This window comes from Lycorma delicatula, chromosome 7 (genome assembly GCF_047948215.1).
Source record: "Lycorma delicatula isolate Av1 chromosome 7, ASM4794821v1, whole genome shotgun sequence".
Lineage (NCBI taxonomy): Eukaryota > Metazoa > Arthropoda > Insecta > Hemiptera > Fulgoridae > Lycorma > Lycorma delicatula.
The window spans coordinates 41,545,313-41,572,880 of NC_134461.1; the positions used below are offsets into that span (position 1 = coordinate 41,545,313).

Sequence of the window (27,568 nt, forward strand, 5' to 3'; positions counted from 1 at the left end):
GGGACTCAGAGCACTGCCCTGAAGGCATCCTTTAGTTAAGGTCTTACGAACCTCTGAGCCACCATTACGCAGGGAAATGGTCCAATGGCTGAAATAACTTGAGAACACTTCTAGTTCATTTCGTGTGCACTTATGCTTCTGCATCTGAAATAGGGAAAGAGGGCCACCATAAGTTGTTAAATGCCTCAGATACGTCCAGAAAAATTCCTAATACATATTTACATGGATTAGGGGCAGTATGGCATCCTCAGTGCTCTTGCCCGGTTGGAAACCATGTGATTGTCCATTAGCAAATGATCAGTAGCCAATCTAATATTAATATGCAAATATATAGGACCTTCTTAAAAACCTTACCAATTACGGGCAAGAGCATTAGTGGACGGTAGACCAACCCCCCCGGTGGGTTGAAGGGGCCTTTTAACAATAACTTATGACTAATACACTTCATCTGTGTAAAATGTAGAAAAAACACATAAAAATAGCCAAATTTTTGTTCTGGCCATTGCAATTGTCTAAATCTAATACTATTTCTTCAATTTCTGAATTTGGAATGTTTTGTTTAGCCCATTTTAGAATGCAGGAAGCTATTTCATTCCCACCATGTCCTGCCTTAGTTTCATTCCACATCATACAGAAAGTCAATGATTGGAATCATAAATTTTGAAATTAAACATTACAACTTCCTGCAGTAGAAAATTTTGGTGTTTATTAACAGTGTGGTGTAAACATCTTTGTAAATCAGCAGCTGTCAACACTTTTACTGTTTGGCTGTTCTTTGCATCTTGAGTATCTTCGCTTTCTTTTCATACTACTTCTGTGGGTAAAGTGCAATTTATGATTACTTTGAATAGATTTTTTACCATCTGAAGTTAATTCTCCCTTTTAATTTTGCTAGATATGAATCACTTGTATCTGTTTGTGCTGTTTAAATAACAAGTTGAATTTTTTTTAGATTTATCTATATAAGGCCACTTTTTCTGCTAATTTTTCTTTACCTATTTTATTTTCAGCAAAGAATTCTTGATGCATGAATACAATTACTCTTAAAAACTGTTTATTAGTTTTCAAGCATGAATAGCAGTAGCTCTCATATTTTGGGATAACATTTATATGTTGAATAACATTTTTAATTATTTCTTCGGGTGTTTTCATGACAGGGGTAGCCACATCCTCTTTTGTCTAATTCTATGATCCCTCCAGGTTCTTGTTATTTAATTGTGTTAACTGTATTAGATATAGCTAATGTGTTTAAAAACATCTCTTTACTTACCCTTGTTTTTACATCATTTTTGTTTAAACTATAATGAAAAGCATTTACTTTTGGTTTTGTACCCTCCATATTTCTACATCTTCTTTTGGTCATACTTAATGCAGGATGCAATAAACTGTCTTTTTTAAATTATAACCCTTTCTTCAATTCCAGGAAGCCTTCAAAATTTCATTCTGTTATAAAAAATTCAGTAATTTTTTGATAACATTTTTACACATACACAGAGGCTTAATTTTTTAATAAGGTATTTTAGTAGAAAAGGTTATGATGGAAGGATGATGATTAGCAAAGGAAATTAGAAAAAAGCAAATTTCAAAACTTCAAACTTTGCTTTACTGCAAAATTGTAAAAATAGAGATGCTGTCCTTTACCTCCAGGATACAGAATTGTTCTAAGTATAATATTTATTGTATATGTAATATTGCATACAAAATCTAGTAGTCAATTTAAAAGTAGCTATTTTGTTTATCATTTATAACTGGGGATAGTTATAAATAACTATCCCACTGGAAGGAGTGGAAAAAAATACTATACGATTCATTGATAAACCCATTTTCATTAAAAATGGAGATTGTGTCATTATATTGCTACAGATACATATATATATATATATAAACCACCAAAACAGTAATTAGATAAGTTAAACTTCTGTTAATTTCCAATAAATTGTTTTTGCTGTATTTTTCAGTTGGTATTAAATTCTATATTTATATCATTAAAACATATTATTTTAATTTATCTTTTTTTTAATTATAGTGTTTTCTATTATAAAAGTTTGAATGATATATGTGTACATGTAATTTTGCTGTCCAGTACTGGAACAATTTAATCTTAAAAACTTAGTATTTCCCTAGTTCTATTGTCATTATTGCTGACTGATTGTATTTTTATTATGTTTTTAATTAAATTATCTTAAATGTGATCTGACAGTTCATCTTTTTATATTTTTGTTTATATTTATAAATGTAGTATTTTTTCAGTATTCTGATTTTTTTTCTTATCACGAATCTTCCAAATCTCTAGGTTGTTTTTGCAATTGTAATACTATGTTTGCATTCGAACAGTGTACATCTTCTTTTATTTTTACACATTTTTATCTCTCTCTCTCTCTCTCCTCTCTTGTGTGTGTATGTGTGTGCATGCACGCACACGCGCATGTGCATGCTCATGCACCTCTGCAATTATGTAGTTCTATAAGAAAATAGTGATTATAAAATTGGAATAGGTTTTATCTTTGTTTTAATTTTATGTCCATAGTCCTAATGATGTTCTGAAGAAGATAGTTGATGCTTTGGAAGATGTTGATGTACTAATCACTACTGGAAGTGTGTCTATGGGTGAAAGAGATATCATTAAAAGTATATTAAAAACTGATTTAGAAGCAAACATACATTTTGGTAGAGTGAACATGAAGCCTGGGTAATTATTTTATATCTTTGTATTATTATACATGTACATTTTTAGTTCATGGCTACATAATAATATGATGTTCCATATAATTGAAAATTATATTTATCCAAATTATAAAAACTTAAACAGTAGGTCTGAAAAGTTCCCAACTAAATTTCTGTAGTCTATACAAGTAGCGCCATCTCTCAGACAACCAAGGAACTATGTAGTATGATGTCTGAGGAGTGTGTGTACAAAATTTCATCACTCCAGTCTCGAGTTTTATTTGGCCGCATAGTTGTGTTCATGTGACCTTGTATGAGCTTTCGACGTGGAACATAGAAACGTGATAAAATTCTGTGTTCGACTTCAAAAATAATTTTTTAAAACTTATATGATTCAGCAAGCATGAAACTTATTCTATGATTCAGCAATGTGATGAATTTGCATCTTGTACTACAGCATACATGTGGTGGAAGTAGTTTAAAAACTGTAGAAAGTTGTTGGGTGAAGATGAACGAAGTGGGAGGCCATCAACAGCTGTTCACAATAAAAACGTGAAAGTGAATGCGCTCCTGTTCAAACAACCTCATCTTCTCCTTTGGGCCATAGCAGAAGAGCTAGACATTGGTAAAGATGTGGTACATTCAATTCTAACAGAAAATGAGCCACTGAACGGTGTACTCTCGTTTCATTCCACACTTCTTGATTGAAGAACAAAAACTGGTTTGTCTTTCTTGTGCTCATTTGCCAATAGCGACCCAAATTTTTTGAAACTGGTGCTTCATATATGAACCATAAACGAAGCATCAATCTGCTGCTTGGTTGAGTCCTGGAGCACAAAGATCGGTGAAAGTCAAGCAGCAAAAATCGAGTGAAAATGATGTTGATTGCATTCTTTGACTCAAAGAGCCTGATTCTTCACGAATTTGTCCCAACTGGTCAAACCATGAATTCTAAATTCTATTTGAAAGTAATGAAATGCCTGATATGTCGCGCATTCATTGAATCTGGCCAGAGTACTGGGATCCAGGCAGTTGGACTCTTGCACAACAATGCCCTGGCACACATGGCAATATTTTTGGCCGTAAATCAGATCACCATCTTATCCCACTCACCTATTCATCCAACTTGGCTCCAGCAGACTATTTTCTGTTCCTGAAACTCAAGTTGGAAGATAAAAGGCCACTTTTTTGATGTCATTCCGGCCATCAAAAGGGCTTGCACCAAGCAGTTGAAGGTGAACCCACAAAGTAATTTCTCCTGTGCGTTTGACAGGCTCTACTGGGCTGCAACAAGTGTATAACTAGAGAAGGGTTCTACGTAGAGGGCTGATGTGAGTAAATTAGTTTATCTTTAAATCTGTATTTCTATTTAATTTAGTTCGGGAACTTTTCAGACATAATGTGCATGACAATTTTTAATGTGAATCATAAATCATTCAAGATATGCTATACAGGTGAAAATAAGTAAAAATAAATACTACATATATAAATGCTTGTTTTCCTGTTGCTGAAAAATTTCACCCTGAAATTTGCTGAATGTATGGTAAAATGAGGCTATTTTGTCATCTGTAGGGCAGAGTTGATGGTATATGTGTTTCTTGATCGTAAAACAATAAAAAAATGGATTTTACAATTGTGTCTCTGGTAGTTTATTGGAAAATTGTAAAGCCAAAATACTGGAGTTGAAGAACATACTTTATATATTTAGCTTTGCTTTGAAACTAATTTTGTTGAATTACCAGCAATTGTAAACTTTGTAACAAAATTTGTGGATCATTAAATTGTCAAAAAATTGGTGTAAGTCAACTGAAACAGATATACTAAGGAAATGTAACATATATTTAAAACAAAGCACTTGAGTATAATTATTAAAATAAAAAAAGAAATGTTAAACGTAACCAAAAATCTTTTGCATCATAGAAAAAAATAAACTTGTAAAATCTTTTAAGATATTTACTTTCAGTTGATTTTAATTTACATATTTCCTGAGAATTAAATTTGTTACTAATTTCAATACAAATTTTTATATATTTATTTATTTATTTTTTTTTATTAACTCCAACTCTTATTTAGGCTTTATAACATTTTTTTTTTTTTAGAATATACTGGGGATATTCAGTACTAGGATCCATTTTTTTAAAAATTATGTGTGAACAATACCAATGTAGCCAAAAGATTTTCAGTATAGTTGTTTTTCTATTTTATTGTTGTAGCAGAATTGTGGGTGAAATTTTTTCTAGCAGAAACTGTAGAATGAAGTGATGACCCGTGTTAATATGAAATATTTTTTTATTTTAGTAGTACACTGTGATTGTTTCAATTCTTTTATGAAAATTTTTACGTTTAATTTAATATTTCTAAGGTAAGAAATTGTGATAAACCCTGAAGTAGAAGAGACATATTAGGTAGAAAAAATACAGATTAATAGAGTGGAGACAAAATAAAACTTAAAAGAAAGCGGAGAATTGTAAAGTAAGATAAATTGTTGTAATGTAAAAAAAAATAGTAAATTTTTGGAAAAGTAATTTTTGTGTCCGATTAGAAAATTTTTGTTAGAAACAAAATGGAGCAATAATTTAATGCAGATATATAGAAAAGCTATACAAAGGGAAAATATATTTGGTAAACTGCTAGAGGTGGAAAAATAAATCATGATTTTAAACAAGACTGTACTTTAACATGAATATGTTTAAGCTCTTAAAGATTAATTTATTCCATAATCTTTTTTTTTTTTCTTTAACCTCCAGGACCACTATTAGGTATTGCTTCAAAGGATGAAATGATTGATTTGTAGCTTGTGTGAAAATGTCATGCCTGACCGGGATTTTCGAACCTGGGACTTCTGGCTGAAAGGCCGAGATGCTACCACTTGTGCCACCGAGGCCAGCATAATATCATTTTATAATATCTGGCATTTTTTTCTACTTTTCTATCTGAAATCTGGCAAAAAGTAATGTGTCTAGATCAAAATATACCTTATGCATTGTAATGTTACAGCATTATCTACAGTGGATGAGGTCTGTCAGGCCAAGCATTATTTGTCTTTGCATCTACCTTCACTTTGGTACTTCATGTGATTTTATTTACTGTAGAGTTTTTTGCTTAATTGGTGCGCTAGTCTTTATTCTGGTCCTAAACAATTATAAAATTTAAAAAAAGAGAGATTTTTATCTCTTAGCTTGTGATCATTTATAAAAAGTGTTTGTCTTAATTTTGCTAGTTAGTAGAGCTTCAGATTGTAGAGCTATTATTTCAGTTAAGTGATTTAGAGTTGTGTCTAATAAAAGACATTACAACTGAAAATGGTTTTGCTATAAAATGTAATTAAATTAACAAAGTATTTTAAACATTAATTATTTTATAATTAATAAAAGAAAACAAATGTTACCCTATGTTTTTATTATACCAAAAGTTTTCAAAAATAAATATTGCTTTTAATCTTGAAAACAAAAAATTAAATAAAGTTACAAAAAATTTATTTTTAATATTCGTTATAAAAACATGTGTATAAAATAGTATGCAAGAGAAAAGCTTAAAAATTCTACATAGAAATGACATATAGAAATCTTAAAAAATGTTTTTAAGAACATTTACAAGCAGTTCAAATATTAGGTTGTCTAAAACGTGTTGAACCTTGAAGGCCAAAATTAAGAATACATTTATTAAAAAATAACATTATGAAACCAGATATGCACCATTCTTTTTTGATGATCTGCCATTTTTTTGGCAACACCATAATTCCATTGTTGTAGAATTTCTGTGGTTTCTGGTCAAAAAATTGTCATACATTGTTTTCATAGGCCTCTTTTGAAACTTAACACCATTCAGGGAGTTCTACAAACCAAAACAAATACTCTTGACAGTGCCAGATCCAGTTGCTGGATGCATTAAAACCTCCCAGTCAAGTTCTCTCAATTTCTGACAGGATGTTAAAGATGTATGCAGTCTGGTATTGTCAGCATGGTATACAACATCCTTTCTGTTGACCAGTTCAGGCAGTTTCTTTTAAATTGCTAGGTGCAGTTGCACTAATTGTGGACAGTATGATGTCTGAGTCTATCGTTCTGCCTGGTGGCAGCAGCTCATGATGCACAATGCCCTTCCTGTCCCACCAAATGCACAGGACAACCTTCCTGGAGTCATTGTGGGCTTTGCCACAGACTGTGGAGCTTCTCCTTGCTTCAGCCACGATCTTTTTCGCTCGCTGTTGTCAAAGGTTATCTGCCTTTCATTACTCATGATCAACCATTTCAGAAATGGATCATTTAGTTACATTTCAGTTGAGATTCGTAGATAGAAATTTGATTGTGAAAATTTCTTTGTTGATTACGTAGCACCCAAACATCAAACTTTTTTTGTAGCCAGCTTTCTTCAAATGGTTAACACTGGTGTGAATGTTTAGGTCACTGGCGATGTCGTGCCTGCTTACGTGCCAGTCTTGATTTTTACCAAAATACACTAACGCTATCTTGTACATAAAAGACTATACTTTTTAGACTATTATAATATATATTACAACTAATATGTTTACTACATTAGGGAAATAGACACATTTGAAAATGTGTATTTATTTCCTTTTACTTTTAAACAAATACACAGTATTAAAAAAATAAATGAAAATATAAAAAATCAAAGAGTAAAACATGATGATTGGCATAAGAGAATAATTTTAATAATTAAAAAATGTATAATTTATATTAAAAATGTTTTCAAATATGGTACCAAAAGATTAGTTGAATTTACCATCAACTGATTTAATTGACTTTGGAGTTATTCATTTACTTAATTGACTGATATAATAAGAGTATTATTATTATTATTATGCTTTTACGGCCAACATGGGACCACTTAAGTCAATTTTAGTTAGATCTTTTCTGAGAAAAGCGTGTTATTTTACTCTTTCGAGCTGCCCAGTATTTCTTCATCCGTTCAGATCTTGCTTTCTTTTCTTCATCTGTAAACACCCTCTTCGTTGTATTTTGTCGTTTGTCTGTCTTTTGTTTAAATCTAATGCTTTTATCTTTTAGCTTTGTAATTTTTCCAGTTTTATTCTGTAGGTCAGTCAGGGAAATTCCCAATTCTTTCATATCTTCTCTAATTTCTTTGATCCATCCTACTTCTAGCTTTTGGAACCAGAGCTTTTCAATGATATTTCTTGACAGTCTTGTTTCCGGTGTCCTTATGAGATGACCGAAGAAAGAGATTCTTTTTTTCCGCATAGTATCAGTAACAGGCTCTATTTCTCGATACACCACCTCATTTGGCACAATCCACCATTGGCCTTCTTTTTGGTGTTTTTTATTGATACACGTTCTGACAATTCTCTTCTCTATTTTCAGAATTTTTTCAATTCGGTTTTTCTGAGTGATTTTGAAAAGGGTCTCGCTTCCGTAGGTGACTTCTGGCTGTACTACAGTTTTATAATGTTTAAGTTTTGTTTTAGCAGAAAGGCATTTTTTGTTATATGTTGACCAAGTTAATTTTTGGGCTTTAATCATTTTATTTGTCCTGTTTTGCCATGTCACTTTTTCATTTAAATTATAAGTTATTATTTCCCCTAGATATTTAAATTGTTTTACTATTTTAATTTTCTGATTGTTTACCGTAATGTGCTCTATTACCAGAGGATCTATGGCCATTAGTTCAGTTTTTTCGAAAGAGATATGAAGCCCTATCTTTTGTGCTAGGTTTTGAAGGCTCATGATTTGTGTTTTGGCTTCTTGAATATTATTTGCTAAAAGAGCGAGGTCATCTGCAAATCCTAGGCAATTTAGTGTGATGGAGTTTTTCTTAGTACCCATTTTTATATTTTTGGGATTTATTTCATACCATTTTCTCATGACAAATTCGAGGGCGCAGTTAAAAAGGAGTGGTGAGAGGCCGTCTCCTTGCCTCAATCCAGTTTTTATGTAGAAGGGTTGAGAGAGTTCACCTCTGAATTTCACTCTGGACTGGGTATTGGTTAAAGTTAATTTTATCATGTTTACGAGTTTAGGGTGAAGGTCCAGGTTTCTCAGAATATTCAGCATGGATGGTCGGTGTATACAATCATAGGCCCTTTTAAAGTCGACGAAGGTGATTATTAGTTGTTTTTTCCGTCTTTTATATGTCCATCATAAGTTTTAGGGATATTATTTGCTCCGGGCAACCTCTCCATGGCCTAAATCCCCCTTGGTATTCCCCAAGTTCCAGTTCAAGTTGGTCTTTGCATCGGTTGTATATGATTCTCGACAGGATTTTGTATGTGCAATCCAGGAGAGATATGCCTCTGTAGTTTTCCGGATTAGTTTTATCCCCTTTTTTATGTAATGGATGGATGAGGGCTGTGGTCCAGTGTTCTGGAAGTTTTTCTTCATTCCATATTTTCATGAGGCATAGATGTAGGGAAGTTTTGACTGAATAAACAGATGAGTGTTTCCAGAGTTCTGCAAAAAGCTGGTCTTCTCCACTTGCTTTGTAGTTTTTTATTTCATTTAAGGCTGCGAGAACTTCTTGAATTGTTGGCGGGTTGATATTTACTAGTGAAGTTTTAACTGGAGTTTCAGTGTCAATCTCAAAAAGCTCTGGGGGGTCGTCACAGTTGAGGAGTCTATTGAAGGTTTCTGCCAAAATTTCAGCATTTTCTTTATTGGTGTGGGCCATATTTCCTTTTTTTCCTCTCAGCATAAGGGTGGGTGGTTCATATCTTTGAAGAGCCTGACCAAAAATTTTATAATAGTCTCAGAAATTAGTTTTCTTGGAACTTTCTTCTATTTGCTGAATCAAGTTTTTTTGGGCTTGTCGTTTGGTTCCTCTTATAATTTTCTGAGTTATTTTCCTTTGTTTGGTGAATTCATGGTTAGATTCTTCAGTTTTCTGGGTTTGGTGGTTGATCCAAGCCCGGTATCGGTCTTTGACTGCTTTGTCACATTCTTAATTCCACCATTGGTGTTTTTTTCTTGGGTTTATAGGGGCTAGTTCTTCAGCTATTTCTTTCAGTTGGGATGTCAGTTCTTTTAAATTATTAGTTAATTTGATTTTTTTTTTTGTTTCTTCAAAGATGGCATTGTTTATTAATTTATGTGGATCATAAGCTCTTTTGTTTTTAGGTTGGGATTTTTTCTTTTTATGCGGGGTGAATTTTATTTTAACTTTAATTAAGTAATGGTCCGATCCAGTATCTGTTCCTCTCAAGACTTTTACATTATAAATCTCCTTGTGATAATTTCGGTCCATGCAAACATGATCCAGTTGCCATTCTCCTTTTTTCCAATCTGGGTGTTTCCAAGTCTTCAATTTGTTTGGTTTTCTCATAAAATAGGTGGATTTTGAGATCATATTATGGTTTCTGCAAAATTCGACAAGTCTTTGGCCGTTCTTGTTAGTTTTCTTTTGGGCAGGCCATTTTCCGATAATATCACGATATCTTCGTTCTTTACCAAGTTGGGCATTAAAGTCCCCTATTAAAATCTTCGTGTGGGTCTTATTTATGTTGTTTGCAGTTTGGTCAAGAAGTTCCCAGAATTTGTCCATCTCTTCTCTATCTTTTTTAAGATTGTTTTTGTCATTGGTGGGAGCATGGACATTTATTATGGTGTAGAATTTATTGGCTGATTTTAGGGTTAAGGTTGAATGATTTTAGGGTTCCCGGTGTTCTTTGGTGGTTGGGTTTCAATTAACCACACATCTCAGGAATGGTCGAACTGAGAATGTACAAGACTACACTCATACATATCATCCTCATTCATCCTCTGAAGAATTATCTAAACGGTAGTTACCGGAGGCTAAATAGGAAAAAGAAAGGGTTAAGGTTGAAATCCTGGGGGAGTAAGACTTAAATTCTACGACTGAGTCAATTATTTTAAGATTGATTGCAAATCCTGTTCCGAACTGTGGGCAATTCTTCATCACACGTTTCCCGGGGATTCCTTTGTAAATTCTGTAACCCTGAGATTCAAACGGCTCTCGATCGGTGTTTCTTGTTTCTTGAAGTCCTGCGATTAGGATATTTTGTTTGTCCATTATGTCTGTTAGAGTTTTTAGTTTGCCGGGTTGAGTTAGAGAATTAATGTTGTGAGTGGCAATGTAGTTTATTTGCTTGTGTCTTATCCTCAATTTTGAAGTTGTGTTGTTTTTGGGTGTTTCCAAACGCTCCGATTCATTGTTATCTTTTAAGCAGCTGCCCACCGGATCCGAGTGCAGCCTTCTCTGGTATTTACCAGAAGGTGGATTTTTTCTTAAAAGACCTTCCATATTTGACTTTCAAAGGCAAGTCAGCCTTGGGTGGGAATAAATTCCCGAGTTACAACTCTGGATGTGATCCAGAGAGGTGATTCTAATTTAGTTCACCAGTAGAAATCTCCACGTTTCTAACTGGTTATCCAGACGAACCAACATGGAGGCGCAAACCGATTTTTTTTTTTGAGATTTTAAGTATGGAGAAAGTTTAAATCGGTTCCGGAATCATTTCGTCCTAATAAGAGTATATCTATAATTTTTAATTATTTCTTTTATTTTTATATAAAAAAAACTGAAGCAGCAGAGATCTCTGGGAAAGTGTCTAAAAGAGATAATAAGTTTTAAAAGAAAAATTTTACTTAAATTTAAACCGTAAATCAATGCTCTTTTTTTTTTAATTATATTCATTTTCCAGGAAACCAATGACATTTGCTACTTGTGTTGGAAATGACAAGAGAGAAAAATTAGTGTTTGCATTACCTGGCAATCCCAGTAGTGCTGCTGTTACATGTCATGTTTTTGTATTACCAGCTTTACGCAAGCTTTCAGGATATCCAAACTACAAGAATAGATTTGTTGTTGTCAAGGTAAGTAATTTTAAATACATTAAATTATCCTGGTTATACCTCATACCTGTTACATTTAGTCAATTAACCTTTCTTTTAAGGATAAAACTGTTTTTAATATAGATCATACGATCAGAGAGGCTTATTTTATTTATTAGGTTAAAAATCTAGTAGTTAAAAAAGTTTTTTTCAAAACTTAAAAATATATAAGCATAGTAATACAAAATGGAAAAGTAAATAATGAAAAATATTTTAAATAACGGCAAGAAATGTTTTTAAAAGTACAGAATGTTCTTGTCTTTTAGTAACTAGAAATTTGTAAAAAAAATTTAGTTTACTTAGGTATATTAAAAAATTAATGGTGCTTTGATATGAGGGTGGTAGTAGATTTTCTGTAGGCACAGAATTGCAGGTTGTAAAGAATGGTTAGACAAAAATGTTGACGGACATTTTGTTCTACTAATATTAAAAAATTTGCTACAATTGTTTTTTCATTTGTTCTAGCAAGGTAATAATAATTTTATCTGCTAATATGAAAAATGTAATAAATAAAAAAAGGTTCTATTTTTCACTGTGTCTTGTTAAATCAATAATAACCGATTCATTATAGATTGAAAATATTCAATTCAACTATAATATTGAATACCATTAGTACAAGAATTTTTTTTAAAGAGAAAATTTTTTTCATAAAATATGTATCTCATTAACATAAAAAATATTAAAAATTGTATTGATTTAAGGAAGTAAATCTTACAAAAATATTGACAGAAGTGAATAATTGCCCCTGCAATTCTTTCTTTCAACCGATTTTAATTATATTCTCATGTCTCAGTGTGTCCCTTGCATTTATCTAATTCTTTATTTTAATTTATCCTTCTTAGGAATTTTTTATTTGTTGTCCTTGCTATATAGAGAATAGTAATATTCTCTGACAGCAATACATCCCATTTAGTGTTTAGCAACCCCGTGTTTCATATCCATGTAAAATTTTTAACATTTAGAAAAGTTTTCGTTACTCTTTCAGTCAGTTTTTATTTTACTTAGAAAACTATATTACATTACCTGTAAACACTTAAAGTAATATTAAGATATTAAAGTAATACTACATTACTTCTCCCTCTGTGAATCATGAGACCTTGCCGATGGTGAGGGGGCTTGAGTGCTCAGTGATACAGAGTAACTGGACTGAAGGTGCAACCATATCGGAGAGGTATCTGTTGAGAGCCAGACTAAGAAATGAATCCTGAAAGAGGGCAGCAGCAGCAGCAGCTCTTTCAGTAGTTATTAAGGATGTAGGTAGAGCTGCATCAAACCAGTCAAGGGACTAAAAACAAAAAAAATTAACATTATTAAAAACACTGACCATTACAAAGACCTTAGTGTTTTAGACAGGTGGGCTTTTAGGTAGGTCTTTATTGCTTTAGAAAAGAATAACAAACCCTACCTAGGATCATAAGCAAAGCAGCATCCTTAGTGATTAAGGATCAAGGAAGGTACCAAGGAAGGTAGGTGCTTCCTTGGTGATGCTTATTAGAAAGAAAGCCTTGGAGATCGACTTGGCATGATGGCTTTTTCACTTACTATCATGTCTGTTCTTCATGCAGGAAGAAAGGTTAAAAAATAATGACGCTTATGGTGGAAGGCAGATAAATCTTTCCCTCAATGTGTGTAATAGAAACTTAGTTCCCTGGGGAGACTATGTAAATTATTGTCAGGAGTAATAATACATGACAAGAGGAAAAGTATAGAGTGGAAGAGATATGTAGACTGAATGATGGAACAGATCAGAAAACTATTGCTTGTAATTACTTTTATTACAAATGAAAAAGAATATTGTATTTTTGATATAAATACAATCTAGTGTCCAAAAGAGATAAAAATAATAATAATGAAATAAAAGATAATAAAAGCTATCTACTACTGCTATGAAAAAACATTTTTAAATAACACTAGTAACTCAAACAGTAAGCAAACAAGTACAACCACTATTAAAAAAAATAAATAAATAAAAGTAATAACAAATATTAACCTTAAACAAATATAAACTACCGTTGATACTCTGGTGCTCTCAATATCCCACTTTTGACACCAGTGTCATATGTTTGCGATTAGACAAGGATATTGAGAGACTATCAAATGTAAAAAAAAGTCTTACCAATTTATTTACCCTAATGATTTATAAGCAAAATAAATAATAACAATGAGATAATGATAGTGACAATGCATATATATATATTATATATAAAATAGGAATACAGATAAAAAGACACAATTTGTTTACTGACAGTTAAATTACCAAAACCAGAATACAGAAACCAGAAAAAGAATGAAACAAAAATTATAAGAAAAACTTTAGGTCCTAAATTTCAAAATAATCAGGTACAATTAATTCCAAATAAAAATTATAATTGACTGAACAAATTTTTGATTTCTTCAAAAATAAAAGAAAAAAAAAAAGGTTTTTACAAAACTTTTTTTTTTGGACAGAATACAGTCCAATTTACTAAAAATGTTATAATGAACAACAAGATAACAATAGAACAGTCTAAAGTTCATATAGTTCACTTTCTGCAAATATTATTACCTTTACTGTTTACAATAACTACTCTACACTTTATGTATGAGTAGAATACTGTCATTTTTACTACTGTTTACCAATAACTTGCCAAACAACTTCCTGCATTCATCCACTGTCTGCGCTGAAATACCTGTTGATGTACTCTTCACTCATTGTTATCACATGCTTACTGTTATTGCCATCATTGCAACCACATCGAACTCAGCCTTGCAAAACTACTCTGTTACCACTTATCACAACTGGGCCGAACACGGCCTCGTACAACTACTGACTCTCTGCTGGTCCCTGGCAGTATTTATATTTCCTAGCCTGCAGAACCAGTACCGTCTCACTCCTTTAATTGTTGAAGCGTAATTTTCATTATCCGCACCCTTATGTTTTTCTATAAATTCTTATTCTGGTCTGGTAACCCTTCTGGTCAAACATCAATGTTTGGAGGCACCATTTTATATATTACAAAAAATAAATTATTAAATGAACTTATTACTCTGAGAAAAGAATCCCTTTTAGTTCCTTCTAGATTCTTCTTTTCATTATTATTTTCTCTTTCTTCTTAGTCAGAAGAAATCAGTTACACTGGTCCTGTTACATTACATGCATATCTTGTGTGTTACACACAGATACATATTTAGTTCCTGCTATATCTGGGTATTAATCAAATTTCACCATCTATCAAGCATTGTTTCTTCTCTGCCTTCCATAAAAACATCTGTTCTGTCTGCTTCCTTTTATCGTATTCTTTCCATCTTCCTTCCACTCACATCCTTTCCTTTATGACCTATCATTTTCCATTCACAATATTTGTTGAAACTATCCTTCCTTTCCTGTATATCTTTATATTTATCTTGTATACACTGTTTACATTCAATGCTACTGTTAACAATTCCTCATCCCCTTCTTGTTTTGCCCACTATTAATCTCAGAAACTTCATATCGTTTGCTGAATCCTGTTCCACTCTTTTCTCTCACAGACATAACCCATGTTTTTGCAAAATAAGGAACTACCGGCACATTAGTTGTATACACTAGAATTTGTACTTTCTGTAGGATAGATCCTACAGAATGCTATGAATGAATGCTTTATGCTTTAGAGAATTTTGCTTTCTTTCCCTAACTTATTAGTGACCAGTGACCCACTCTTCCATTTAATCCTTTGTCTGCAGAAAGATAAAAAAGATTTTCTACCAGTTACAAAACTATACCCTTCAAAGTTACATCATTAACAAATCCTTGTCTCTACCCACTACAATCTCATTACTCCTTAGTTATTTTCAGAAAGTGTAATTTTCTTCACACCCAACCAATTTATCATTCATGTATAATATTCCAACTGATCTTGTATACTGTTATATCAACAGAGATCATTATGCAGCCAGTAAAGATCATTCAATTCATTCTCCCCCTCTAACATTCGCTTTAGTGAATGAAGAGCAAATTCCACAACTCCAAATCTTATATGGTTAACCTTCTTTTATATATCAGAAAATATCTAATATTCTGATACTAAAGATATCAGAATTACGTCTGATTTTTTTCATTTTTTGATGGTAAAGAGTAATTTTTTTCTTTTTCCAGTTGAAAGAGAGAGTGATACTTGATAGTAGGCCTGAATTGAAGAGAGCAGTATTAACTCTAAAACTGGTAAGTCTATGCAATAAAACTAAAAACTGTTTCTAACTTTGTACATTCTGGTAAATTAAAATTTTTATTATAATTTTTTTTTTTTGTTTTTAAATGCTGCTAAAGAACCTGCTAAAAAAATTAGCGTATGCAAATGTTTCTAAATCTTACTGTTATAGAATAAAGTGATCTTGTAAACTCATCTGTTGTCGGAGAACCAGATTTTTGCTGGTTATAAAATGTAACCAAATAGTTGCTGAGTATTTAATTCAGTAATGATTAAAAATGTTTAAACACAGGGCATTGTATCAAATTTCATGTAACTTCATTTTATTATTGTGGTTTCTGAAACAGGTGTTTTTCTATACACCTGTTTCTAAACAGAACCTCTGCATTCATTTACTGGAAGTAATTCTGAAGGTAATGCAAAATTATACAGGCATTTTTCCTCGTTTTATTAATAACGCATGATATTTCTATTTTTTGAAATTTGATTAGGTATAATTCAAAAACAAATGCATTTATTGAGAAATTGTTTTCACCATGATTTTTCTTGTAAAGTTTACGAGGGTTGTCTGAAACGTTTTGACCCTCATCACGAAGATGGCAGCACTCGTCAACAAAAGTTAGGGAATGTATTCATGTGCATTGAAACATACTCACTAAAATTTAGCTATTTTGGATGCTCAGTTGTTGTTTGATAATCTTTGTGAGCGTTTTTGTGAAAATGGAAAAAAAATTGAATATTGTGCTGTGATTGAAAGACAATTTGCTTACGCAAATTAAAACCAAGTTGGATGCTGTTTAAGGGGACTCTGTCCCATCATTTGCCACCATGAAAAGATGGGCAGCTGAATCTAAACATGGTCGTACTAACTTGATTGATGATGAATGTTTGGGATGGCCAAAAACTGCAGCCACCACCAATATCATCGAAAAAGTTCACAAAATTGTATTGGATGACCGATGAATTAAGGTTAGAGAGACAGCATAGGCTATAGCAGAGGCATATCGAAAGAATGTATTTGTCATATATTAACTGAAGAATTGTATATGCATAAGCTATCTGTGTGTTGGGAGACGCGTTTGCTCACTTTGGAACAAAAACGCATTCGAATGAACATTTCCAAGACCCTAGTGGAACAATTTAAGCAAAACAAGTCAGATTTTTTGCGTCAATTCATAACTGTAGATGAATCGTGGATCTACTGTTACACTCCTGAGACGAAACAACAGTCAAAACAGTGAACTGCAAAGGGTGAACCTGCTTCAAAAAAGGACTATTTTTTAGGATAGTAACAGAACTTTATTGATTATCCTCAAAAAGGTAAAACAATAACAGGACAGTATTACATATCATTACTTGACAAGCTAAAGGCAGAAATTGCAAAAAAAAATACCACATTTGAAGAAGAAAGTGCTTTTCCATCAGGACAATGCGTTTGCTCACACTTCAACGGTTGCCATGGCTAAAATTCACAATCTGCACTTTGAATTTGTTGACCACTCACCATATTCACCAGATCTGGTCCCAAGTGACTTTTTATTGTTTTCTAACCTTAAAGTTTTGCTTTGAGGAAAGAGATTTTCATTGGATGAGGAGGTTATTATCGCATACGTAAATGCCTGTTTTGTGGAGAAAGATGCCAGTTACTATTTGGAAGGGTTAAAGAGGTTAGAGCACCACTGGAAAAAGTGTATCGACTTGAAAGGAGACCTTGTTAAAAAATAAAACTACTACATTTGACAGAAAAAGTATGTCTTTCTATGTTAGGCTCAAAACTTTTCAGACAACCCTCGTACATTAAAATGTCACATGTCCACCTTTCTATTTAAAAAAAAATGTTGATTCAATGAGGTAGATCCAAGATGGCCGACAAAAATTTCAAACATGCCATAAAATAGTAATTTTGTAACTGTGTAGATTCTCTACCTTCTAGTATCCCTTAGTATTGAAATTGAAGCCACTGAACAAGATTTTTATACCAACAGATATATTATTATTTTTGATACAATGGTTATAATATTTGATAAAAAAAAAAGTTTATTCTATAAAATATAAACCACCAAAACACAGTAATATACTTTCAGTTTTTGTCAAATTGAAATTTTGAGTAACCTAATGAGTGTACAAGTGAATTTTGCTGTCCAGTACTCGAGTGATGTAATCTTGAAAATATGTGTTTTCCATTGTTCTAGTGTCTAATTTGTCAGTGACTTAATGTCTTCATTACAGATTGCAAAAGTATTTTGGAGATTTGTAATAATGATAAAAAAAAAAGCTGACAACACAGTTATAGGACAACTGTGGGGGTTGTTGCTGATGCATGGCTTACACACACAACTTAATTTAAAATATTTATCATTTTTAGTTTTTTGAACATGGCATCATTTGGTATAATAACTATTATATATGATTTTAAAACAGCTTACCAAACTGCAATTTGATTTTCTGTAGCACTTTTGGCTATTCTGTCATCAAGAGGATAATTATGACTAACATGTATAAAACTATAATCTTACATAATAAAATTATCTATATTTAATAATTAATCGTCATTATGTTAAAATTCGTCAAAAGTTAAAGTTTTAAGTCTAAGTGACTACATTTGTATTGTATTAGTTTGACGAATTTTAACAAAATGATAAATTTTTATATATATATGTATATATAATAATGTTGAAGATAGCAGAATAGCCAAAAGCACTTGAAGAAATCAAATTGGAATATGGTAAGCTGTTTTAAATTTTATTTAAGTATAATATTTTGTTGTTTATTTAATTCAGTGATTCTAACTAAAGTGTGATTCAATATTCTAAACTATAGTAGATGACTACAGCAGCATTTTTGGGGATGGGGTGTAATTTTGCAAAAAGGTTTTTTGCAAATATTGTAATTTTTATGTGCTTATGATAAATATGACCTTAATTAGGCAAAGTATTGAGATACTGAGAGTGACCTTGCTCTACAGCCTCACTCCTTGACCTTTTAAGTTAAACATTTAATGTCATCAGTTCTCCATATATAGAAGTAATTTGACCTTGTTTGGTCAAAATCGATTCAGTAGTTCTAGATATATAAGGTAATTTAGAGGCCAACACAACACCAAACACACATACATACGAACATTAACATCTGGAAAATTTCATCTGGTTTTCTGGGTTCCTTAGTTGTTAAAATGTCAAGATCTGGTGAAAACTGTTTATGTCCAGATTGGACAGCTGTAGCTCTGCTGTAGGACTGTCTAGATGGAAAAGTAAAAATGAATATATTCGAGAAATATTACATTCATAAATTTAACAAAAATATAAAATGTATCTATAATACAATATTTTCTGTTTTCTGATCAGGTTTTTCCAGATTCTTGGTCAGAAGCATATTGGTGATTCCTGAACTGAAACCTGGTAAAGATAAAACACCCTCAAGTTAGTGTCATATCTCCTTGACCAGACTCTGTGCAAGGTGATAGAACAAATGGTAAACAGTCATCTAGTGTGGTACCTTGAGAGAAACACTTAAATTGCCCCTGAACAATGCGGTTTCTGCTAAGGTAGATCTATCATGTAGTTTCTCTTGAATCTATCATTCAAAACTCCTTCCTACTCTGTCAACACCTCATTGCAAAAGGCATATGACATGGCTTGTAGGAGAGGAATCCTAAATAAACTGTATGAATGAAGCATACAAGGGAATCTCCTTACATTTATTGGGGTTTCCTAAGTAGTCTGTTCTTTTGAGTTCAATTGGAACGATGGTATCTGAAAATTTCACACCAGAAAACAGAATACCACAGGAAAGTGTCGTAAGTGTTAGCTAGTCATAAATTGTATAAAAAACTGTATGTGAAAACCCATTATGTGTTCTTTATTTGTGGATGACTTTTCAGTAGATAAAACCAAATGATCTGCTCCTATGTAGCTCGCATTAGCGCAACCAAATCATCCTACCTTTGATGCAGTGTTTTCCAACCAGCATGTTAATCAATATGAGGAGCGACCAAGGTCTGCTCGACTAGCCATCTGAGCTCATCTTCTTATCTCAAGATATTCAATTATTTCCAATACCTCCTGTTTTTTACTTAATGTTATTTCCCCCCGGTGGCCTTCGCTCATGAACAATTGCTTCAGTCTTGATCAATGTCAAAAAAAGGACACAAACCCAATTATCATTAATTTTTTAACATTGTAGATAGCTTGAATCCAGATGCTAAAGTTTGTAGACGACTCTAGGCATGATAATTCTGCTAGTTCTGCTTTTGTGTTTGGCAATAGGATATACATGTTTGGCCTTCCCAATATCGCCTGTGTTTTTGTTGTGGAGCTGTTTGCGATTAATAAGGCTTTAAATATACTTAGCCCAACATTCTGACACTTACTTGTCTATTCAGGTTTCAGAAGTGCCTTGCAAGCCATTAGAGTGGTATGTTCTTCTGACACCCTGCCATATTGCCATATTGGAATTTGAGGCAGTGGGAGCAATGATCGTGCGGCCAAAGAGGTTTGTTTGCAGCCTCCTTTCACTAATCGCGTTGTTTTGAACGATCTTATCTGTTTTTTGAAGTGTGGTTTGTGATTAGTAGCAGAGTAAATGGAATGCTACCATCAGTAATAAACTTTATCCAGTTAAGGACACTGTGTAACCCTGGAGCTCTTCATGTAGGAATAACTGTTGTGAGGAGGTTATTATTTATCATAAGCAATTAGGGCACAACACTAGGCTCACTCATAGTTATTTGATAACTCAGACTTATGCATCCACTTGTGTTCACTGTAACTGCCAACTGATGCCACACACTTGTGAACTGTGTTTGTTATGCGACATTGTCTTTAGTTTAAACTACGGGCTGACAAAAATAAATATCTTAGGCAACAATGATTTGTCAGGGAAGGAAGCGGGTGTCAACCGATGATCTCTGTTTTATTTGTAACAATTAGTTGTTACAAATAAAAATTTTTTTATTTTCACTGTGGTTTTAATTTGTGACTGATCGGACGTTGAAAAAAAAATAACCCTCGCATTCAAAAAATAACAACCACCAAAACTCAAACTTTACTTTTGTGTGATCCGGCATCATCAGTTGGTGCATAATTCTACAATTACATCAAAAAACAAAAAAGAAAAACCTAAAAATTAGAAAACATAAACCCTAACAATGACAACAACATTAACAAGCTCAAATTTAGTGAAGTTGTATTTAAGTTTTGTAGTTGTTAGGTTTTGTGTTTTCTAAGTTGTTTTTGTATGTAATTGTAGAATTATGTACCAACTGATGATGCGGGATCCTGTGAAAGTTGACTTTTTTGTATTAGTTTTTTAGGTTTTTCTGTTATTCTGTTGGTTGGTGGTTAATTTGTTGTTTGAGATTAATGGTACAGTGGTCAGTATGTTAATGAATTATTAGAATTTTAGAAAGTTTTATATATATATATATATATATATATATATATATATATTTATGCATGCATAAATGGTATTAAGCATACATTTACTTCTAGTATTGTGTAATTAAAATTTATCATTAACTTTTATTTTGTTAAAAAAATTATACATTATTTGATATCAAATGTTATCTTTTGTGATGTTATGGTTCAGGATTAGAACATTCAACTGCATACTCTACCACAGGTTTCTTTGTATCACGTGTATAAATTTGGCTAAACACAAGTATAATAGCAAGAAAAACTTACAAAATAAGTAATTACAAGAAAATTGATGAGTTAAGAATTTAATATTGTACAGAAATATATAGATAAATATATTGTATAGATATTCATAATGATATATACATAATGATATAGCTTATCATTTAATAAATAGTGTTTCATTTTTGCTTGCATAATTTTTTTCTACTTCAGTAAAGTATATAAATTTAAGAAAGAAGAATTATTATGATTTATGATGATTTTTGATTATGGTTTATGAATATTATAATCCTGCTCTAGGAATTTTGGATAGCAAAGTTTTTTTGTAATTGTTTTATTATTTGTTAGAATTGGGAAAGATTGTCTCTGAACGGGCTATTGCAAATAAAATTGACCATAAAACATTTAATGTGACTATAACTAAACGTAGACATTTTGAATATAGGATGATATTTAGACAATGTAGGATGAATTAGGATGATATTTTTGCTTTTGTAAATGCATTTAGTGCTGAAAAAGTTTTATTCTAATTTTAGTTATATATTGAAAATCACTTATAAATAATGTGATTACTGAATAAAGTGATTGCTACAAAATTGTAATTATTGTAGTGGTAACAACTTGTTCAGAAAATAACCAAACTTTATTTTTTTAATCTTTATTATTAATTTTACAAATTATTGGTTCTTGACCTCTTCAAAGTACTACTCCCCTTCCCTATTTGCAACACTGTTCCCAACGGTGTTTGCACTTCACAAAGCAGTCCTGGATAACTTCATTCGAAATTGCTGTTAAGGTCCATGATGAATTTGCCTTTAATATTATCAATAATCTCAAAATTGCATCCTTTCATCACTGATTTTTAATTTCAGAAGTAAAAAATCGCAAGGTGTCAGGTCTGATAGGTAGGAAGGTTGAGGGAGGACGATCTTTTGATTTTTGGCACAGAACTGACAAATTGACAAAGCTAAGTGTGCAGGCGCATTGTCATGGTGAAGGAACAGTGAGTTGTTTCACCATAACTCTGGTCTCTTTTTGCAGGTTTTTGCACATAACCATTGTAAAACACCTTGATAGTACGCACGGTTCACTGTTTCACCTTGAGGCAAGAATTCAAAATGTACTCTTCCATTAAAATCGAAAAAACAGAGAGCATCACTTTGAAATTGGATCAAGACTGACGCACTTTGTTGGGATGTGGAGATCCTTTGCCAATCCATTGTTGATGATTGAACTTTTGTCTGTGTTGTAGCTGTAAACCCAGCACGGTTCACTGTTTCACCTTGAGGCAAGAATTCAAAATGTACTTTTCCATTAAAATCGAAAAAACAGAGAGCATCACTTTGAAATTGGATCAAGACTGACGCACTTTGTTGGGATGTGGAGATCCTTTGCCAATCCATTGTTGATGATTGAACTTTTGTCTGTGTTGTAGCTGTAAACCCAGCTTTCGTCTTCCTTTATGATCCTTTGCATGAATGTTCCATTGTCATCGGCTTGTTCAAGAAGTTGCCGACAAACTTTGCTGCAACTCTATGAAAGTTCAGTTTTTTAATCAAAATATCATGGCATGATCCAATTGAGATGCTAACCTCTAATGAAAGTTCTCTGACAGCCAATTGGCAATTTGCACGTACCAGGTTGTTGTTTTTCTGAACGTAGGTGTAATCTATCAGTTGAAGTCGAAGGCAAAGGCTTTCCTGGTCAAGGGTCATCTTCAATCGACTAACGACCACTTTTAAAGTGTGAAAACCATTTGTAACATGTGGTTGCAGAGGAGGTTATGCAGAACACAATGCTGCCAACTGCACTTCACTAAATATCTATCTTGTTATCTGAACTGAACTTAACTTTCTTATTTTTAATATTCCTTTTTTAAATATTTTCTAATTATTAATCACTTGTTTTAACAAAACAATGTGTTTTGATAATCACTTTCCAATTTGTACTAATTTTTTGATGTCAATATATATTACATCCTAAATCTTTCATTGTTTGCTTTTTCGTATTCTAGCCTTTTATGTATTTTGTTCATTTTATGTACTACTTTACCTTCTGTTAATAAAATCTCAATTCTGAGTGTCTCAAAACTAAACCTAAAGTTCATTTTCAAATGAGAATTATCACAGGTATTCTTTTCGTGTGTTCTAAAAATGTTCATTTTTTACTGTCAACCAAACTAATGTTTAACATCAGAAGTCTCTGTTTTGCTTTATTGGATTCCCTACTTTCATTGCCATGATAACCTAACTTTTAGCTAACTTCTCATAAAACTTGAAAAATGTATTTCTATTTCTACATTTATGTTTGATATATATTCATTTTTTTGTGTAAAGGCCTCCTGCCTTATTGTAATCTGTTTTTATATCTTTAATTTTCACAATTTGCTACACTTATTATTTACATTTTTATTTTTTGTTTATTAATTTTTAATAAAATCTATATTTATTCTCATAAACGTTTTATTATCCTATTATTTCCATATGATTAAGATAATGATGGAAGTTATTGTTATCTTTTTCAGGACTCTCATTCCAGCAATTCAAAAATTCCATCTCTGGACGATTGCAATTCACAAATTTTTACTCATAAATATGAAATAATTGCACGTACAACTGGTGAGTGTAACTGTTTAGTCCTTAACTACTTTCCGAATACAAATTATTATAGTATAGGATGTTAGTACTTTTAATGTGATGCTTGTGTTAAAACTATTTTTTGGGGTCTTTTCTGTTTTTCCCCACAATGGTTTTTTTTACATTATATATTAGTATTTCATGTCAAAAAGTCAAGTAATGCAAATAATGCTCTACAGGCACAAATTATTGGGTACTTTTTCAGAATTTGACAGCCACTTTTTTCAGTTTTTTCTTCCAAATCTGTGGTTATTTGGATGTATTTGCACAGAAATTATAAATATAATTAACCAAACTTAACCTATGCTCACTTCGCTTGCTAGTCATAATTAGCGAGCCTTCAATCCAATGCCTTTCTCCATTGAATCAATTTCCCCAACTAAACAAAACGACATCTTCACTGCGCAATAACTAGACACAATGTCTAGGAACACCAATGTCTAGTAATACTGTGCAATGTTGTACTAAGTAACCAGACATTTTTAAACATGACCAATAAGTAATACATAACATAAAAATAACCATTGTGGGTGAAAACAGAAAGGCTAGAAATTTTGTCTCGCTAAAAAAATCTTATTATAAAAATGAAAACTTAAAATGAGTACAATATTTATTTACACAAAAAACTTAAAATATTTTTAATTTTCGGTGTTATATTGCTACTAGTATGGAAAGAAAATTTTCTTACCATTTTGAAAATATAATGTTTTGTTAAACTACTATAAAAAAAAAACTGTGGAAGTAAGACTTTGCTTATATAGGTTTATTAGTACAGATTTTTTCTATAGTTTCATTAAAATTTTTTCCAAATATTAACATTTTTTAATTTCAGTTTATGATTGATATAAAACAAAATTGTTTTATTAACATAATCCTGAAGTAATCCAGAATTTATTTTTTAGTGTTTCGACTGAAATATTCACCATATTAAGAGCGGGCAATATATAAATAATTAGTAACATGTAAATAATTAACTGATAAGAAAAGCAATTGTAAAAGACAGGCTGCAGGGACAGTTACATACATATGTGTAATGCCTTTGTATATTCTCAATAAATAAAATTTAGCAATAGTTACTCTATTTATAAAAAATAATGTGTAATGATGACTAATTATGTGATATTTTAAATGTTATTTGTTTGATCATGCTGTTTAAAATTATTTTAATAATTTGGATTTAGCTATGATCATACAGTCACTTTTAACCCTTCATTGTGCGATTATAGACACTCTATATGATCTCTTTTCTCCAGTTAAATCACAGATTTTACATACACTATGTTCTCTTTTTGCAATTTATCTATTCGATTCTCTATATTTTGCTTCAATATAAACTGTATTAAGGGTGACTTGTGATTTAATAATAATTTGTTTCATGGACACAACTTTGTTCACTTTCCGTTAATAACTTAACAATGAATTGCAGGAGAAACATGATTTATAAACAATAGTTAATAAAATAAATTCCTCATACAGACTTCAACAAATGAAGCCACCTAGCAATCGTGCATCTGCTAGCTGGACTGCTTTGGCTGGGTATAATTTATATTTGTCTGTTGAGTTGAAGCAATGTAACACAATTGTTTTATAACAGAAAAGGATGTATTAATTTGTTGCTTTATATTATTTCTGATGGCTGTGATACATGGCTGTTGCACCTGAGGTGCAAAGGCATTAATTAGAGTTGCTGTCTTTGAGAGTAATCATCTTTACTATTCCCCCTTTGTATTGCAGTATTTCTCCTTTGTGAACAAAGTGAATGTCATTTCACTTGCAGACATGAGTATTTTCTGTAATTTGGTGGGTTTGACTCTCTGTTATGCAAATATATGGTTTATGAAGTATTCAAGCCGAACCCATTTTATTCTTCAATTTCCTTATTAAGCTTGTTATAGAGTAATTGATGATAGATATGAAATTTTTTAGGAATTACTAATATCAGATCACTTATAGAAATTATGGTTATGGCATTTAATATACAATATGTTATATAAATAAAATGTTTGCTTAATCTTAGTTAATATCACAAATTCTAGAATGCATGTCCTAGACATTAAGATAGTATAGATGATAAAGGTAATAAACAAAAGCCAATAAGTCTATTGGCACACTATAGACACTTAACTTTAATTTATCCATTTCATTTGCACATAAATGTTAAAAGTAAATAAATATTTTACTTTGATTCTTATAACTTATATTACAAAAATAAGATTTTATTAACTCTATATTCATAGATTCATTAATTAATGAGCAGCCTTTTCTTGTGGTTTGTATTGCATCAGACTGGACATTTAACCTAAGGATATTTTTACTGAAACAGTTTTTAAATACTTGAAAGTGTTTTTTTTTCTTTATATATGATTTTCTTTTTTAATATGTATTATGTATTCCACATGATAGTTCGTGTTTGTTTCTGAAAATTGCATCATTTTCTTGATTATGATTTATTTTTGTTTAATTTCATGTCAAATACTATTATGCTTTTCTTTTTATATTGAATAAGTATTTTCATGGTTTTTTGTGTTTTTTTAATCTAGGTAAACAGGTTAGCAGCAGATTAGCAAGTCTGAAAGGTGCTAATGGCTTACTTTATTTACCTCCACGTAGTTCAGCAAAAGTTATTATTGAACCTGGTACAAGTGTAAATGCTTATATTATCGGTAGCCTTAAATCAGAATTTGATGTTTAAGAACAAGAAAAGTGTAAAGTAGTTGGAGAGGAATGTTGTAGCATTTTAAAACTGTTATTGCATAATAAATTTTGTTACTGCTTGAGATATTTATGTATCACAGTTACAAACTGTGACAATTACAAAGGTCATAAGCATTTGGTAGTTAGGGCTCGTCAAAGCAATCAAAATGTTTATGATGTTTAATATTTTTGCAAAAGTTGATAATGATGCTGTTCTGAAGAGTTTATGATGTTCATTAAAAAGCCCTTTAAAAATTATCAGTTAATGAACAGCATCATAAAACAGTTCAGTAGTCATTTCTTTTTAGTGTTAAATTAATAATAATTTTTCTCAATACTTATCTAGCATGGTATTGTCTGTAAATTTGTGATGAACTCATGTGAATTTAAATATACTTGTACTAATGTAATTTATACTAAAAATAAATTTTGTAAATATATGACATATTATTATTTTTTCATTTAAATATATGTTAAATGTTATTAAACATTTATTTAAATTTGTATATTTTTATAAAATTGTTGAAATAAATTGAGGAATTCTAACATATACTTAACATTAAATTTCTTCTCACATAGCGGTGGTATATAAAATGCATTGTTTTATTACAGAAAAAGTAGTACGTTATCTGTTGCTTTTCAACATCTCACTGATCTTTCTTATGATAGCATTTGAAGAGATAAAAATCCTAGTCAAAATTGATTTCTCTGAAAGTAATTATATTACCTATTATTGTGTTCACTTTTTACTAGTCAGGTTATCTTCAACTATTGGGATAGCAGAGTAATTTATTAGTTATTTTAAAAGAAAGATGTTTCTCTCAAGTTGTCCCAGAAAGTAGGTTGTTGGTGTAGTTTTGAAAATGTTTATAGTAATTTGGAAAAATAAATTTATACAGTTTTTAATTATTATTTTGGATGCTGTTAAGATTTCTTCACTTCCGACATTT

General features: G+C 31.5%; 1 protein-coding gene across 4 annotated transcripts in view; it reads left to right on the forward strand.

The window, feature by feature from the left end:
* The window catches only part of cin (Molybdenum cofactor synthesis protein cinnamon), a 67,372-nt gene extending 40,204 nt beyond the window's left edge, over window positions 1-27,168 (forward strand). For all 4 annotated transcript variants that reach the window (XM_075370335.1, XM_075370337.1, XM_075370334.1 and 1 more), the window contains 5 exons: window positions 2,528-2,689; window positions 11,297-11,468; window positions 15,601-15,666; window positions 23,813-23,906; window positions 26,465-27,168. In XM_075370335.1, the coding sequence (XP_075226450.1) occupies window positions 2,528-2,689; window positions 11,297-11,468; window positions 15,601-15,666; window positions 23,813-23,906; window positions 26,465-26,616 (646 nt within the window). In that variant the 3' untranslated portion in view covers window positions 26,617-27,168. The remainder of the gene's footprint in view (window positions 1-2,527; window positions 2,690-11,296; window positions 11,469-15,600; window positions 15,667-23,812; window positions 23,907-26,464) is intronic.
* Window positions 27,169-27,568: the final 400 nt, after the last annotated feature.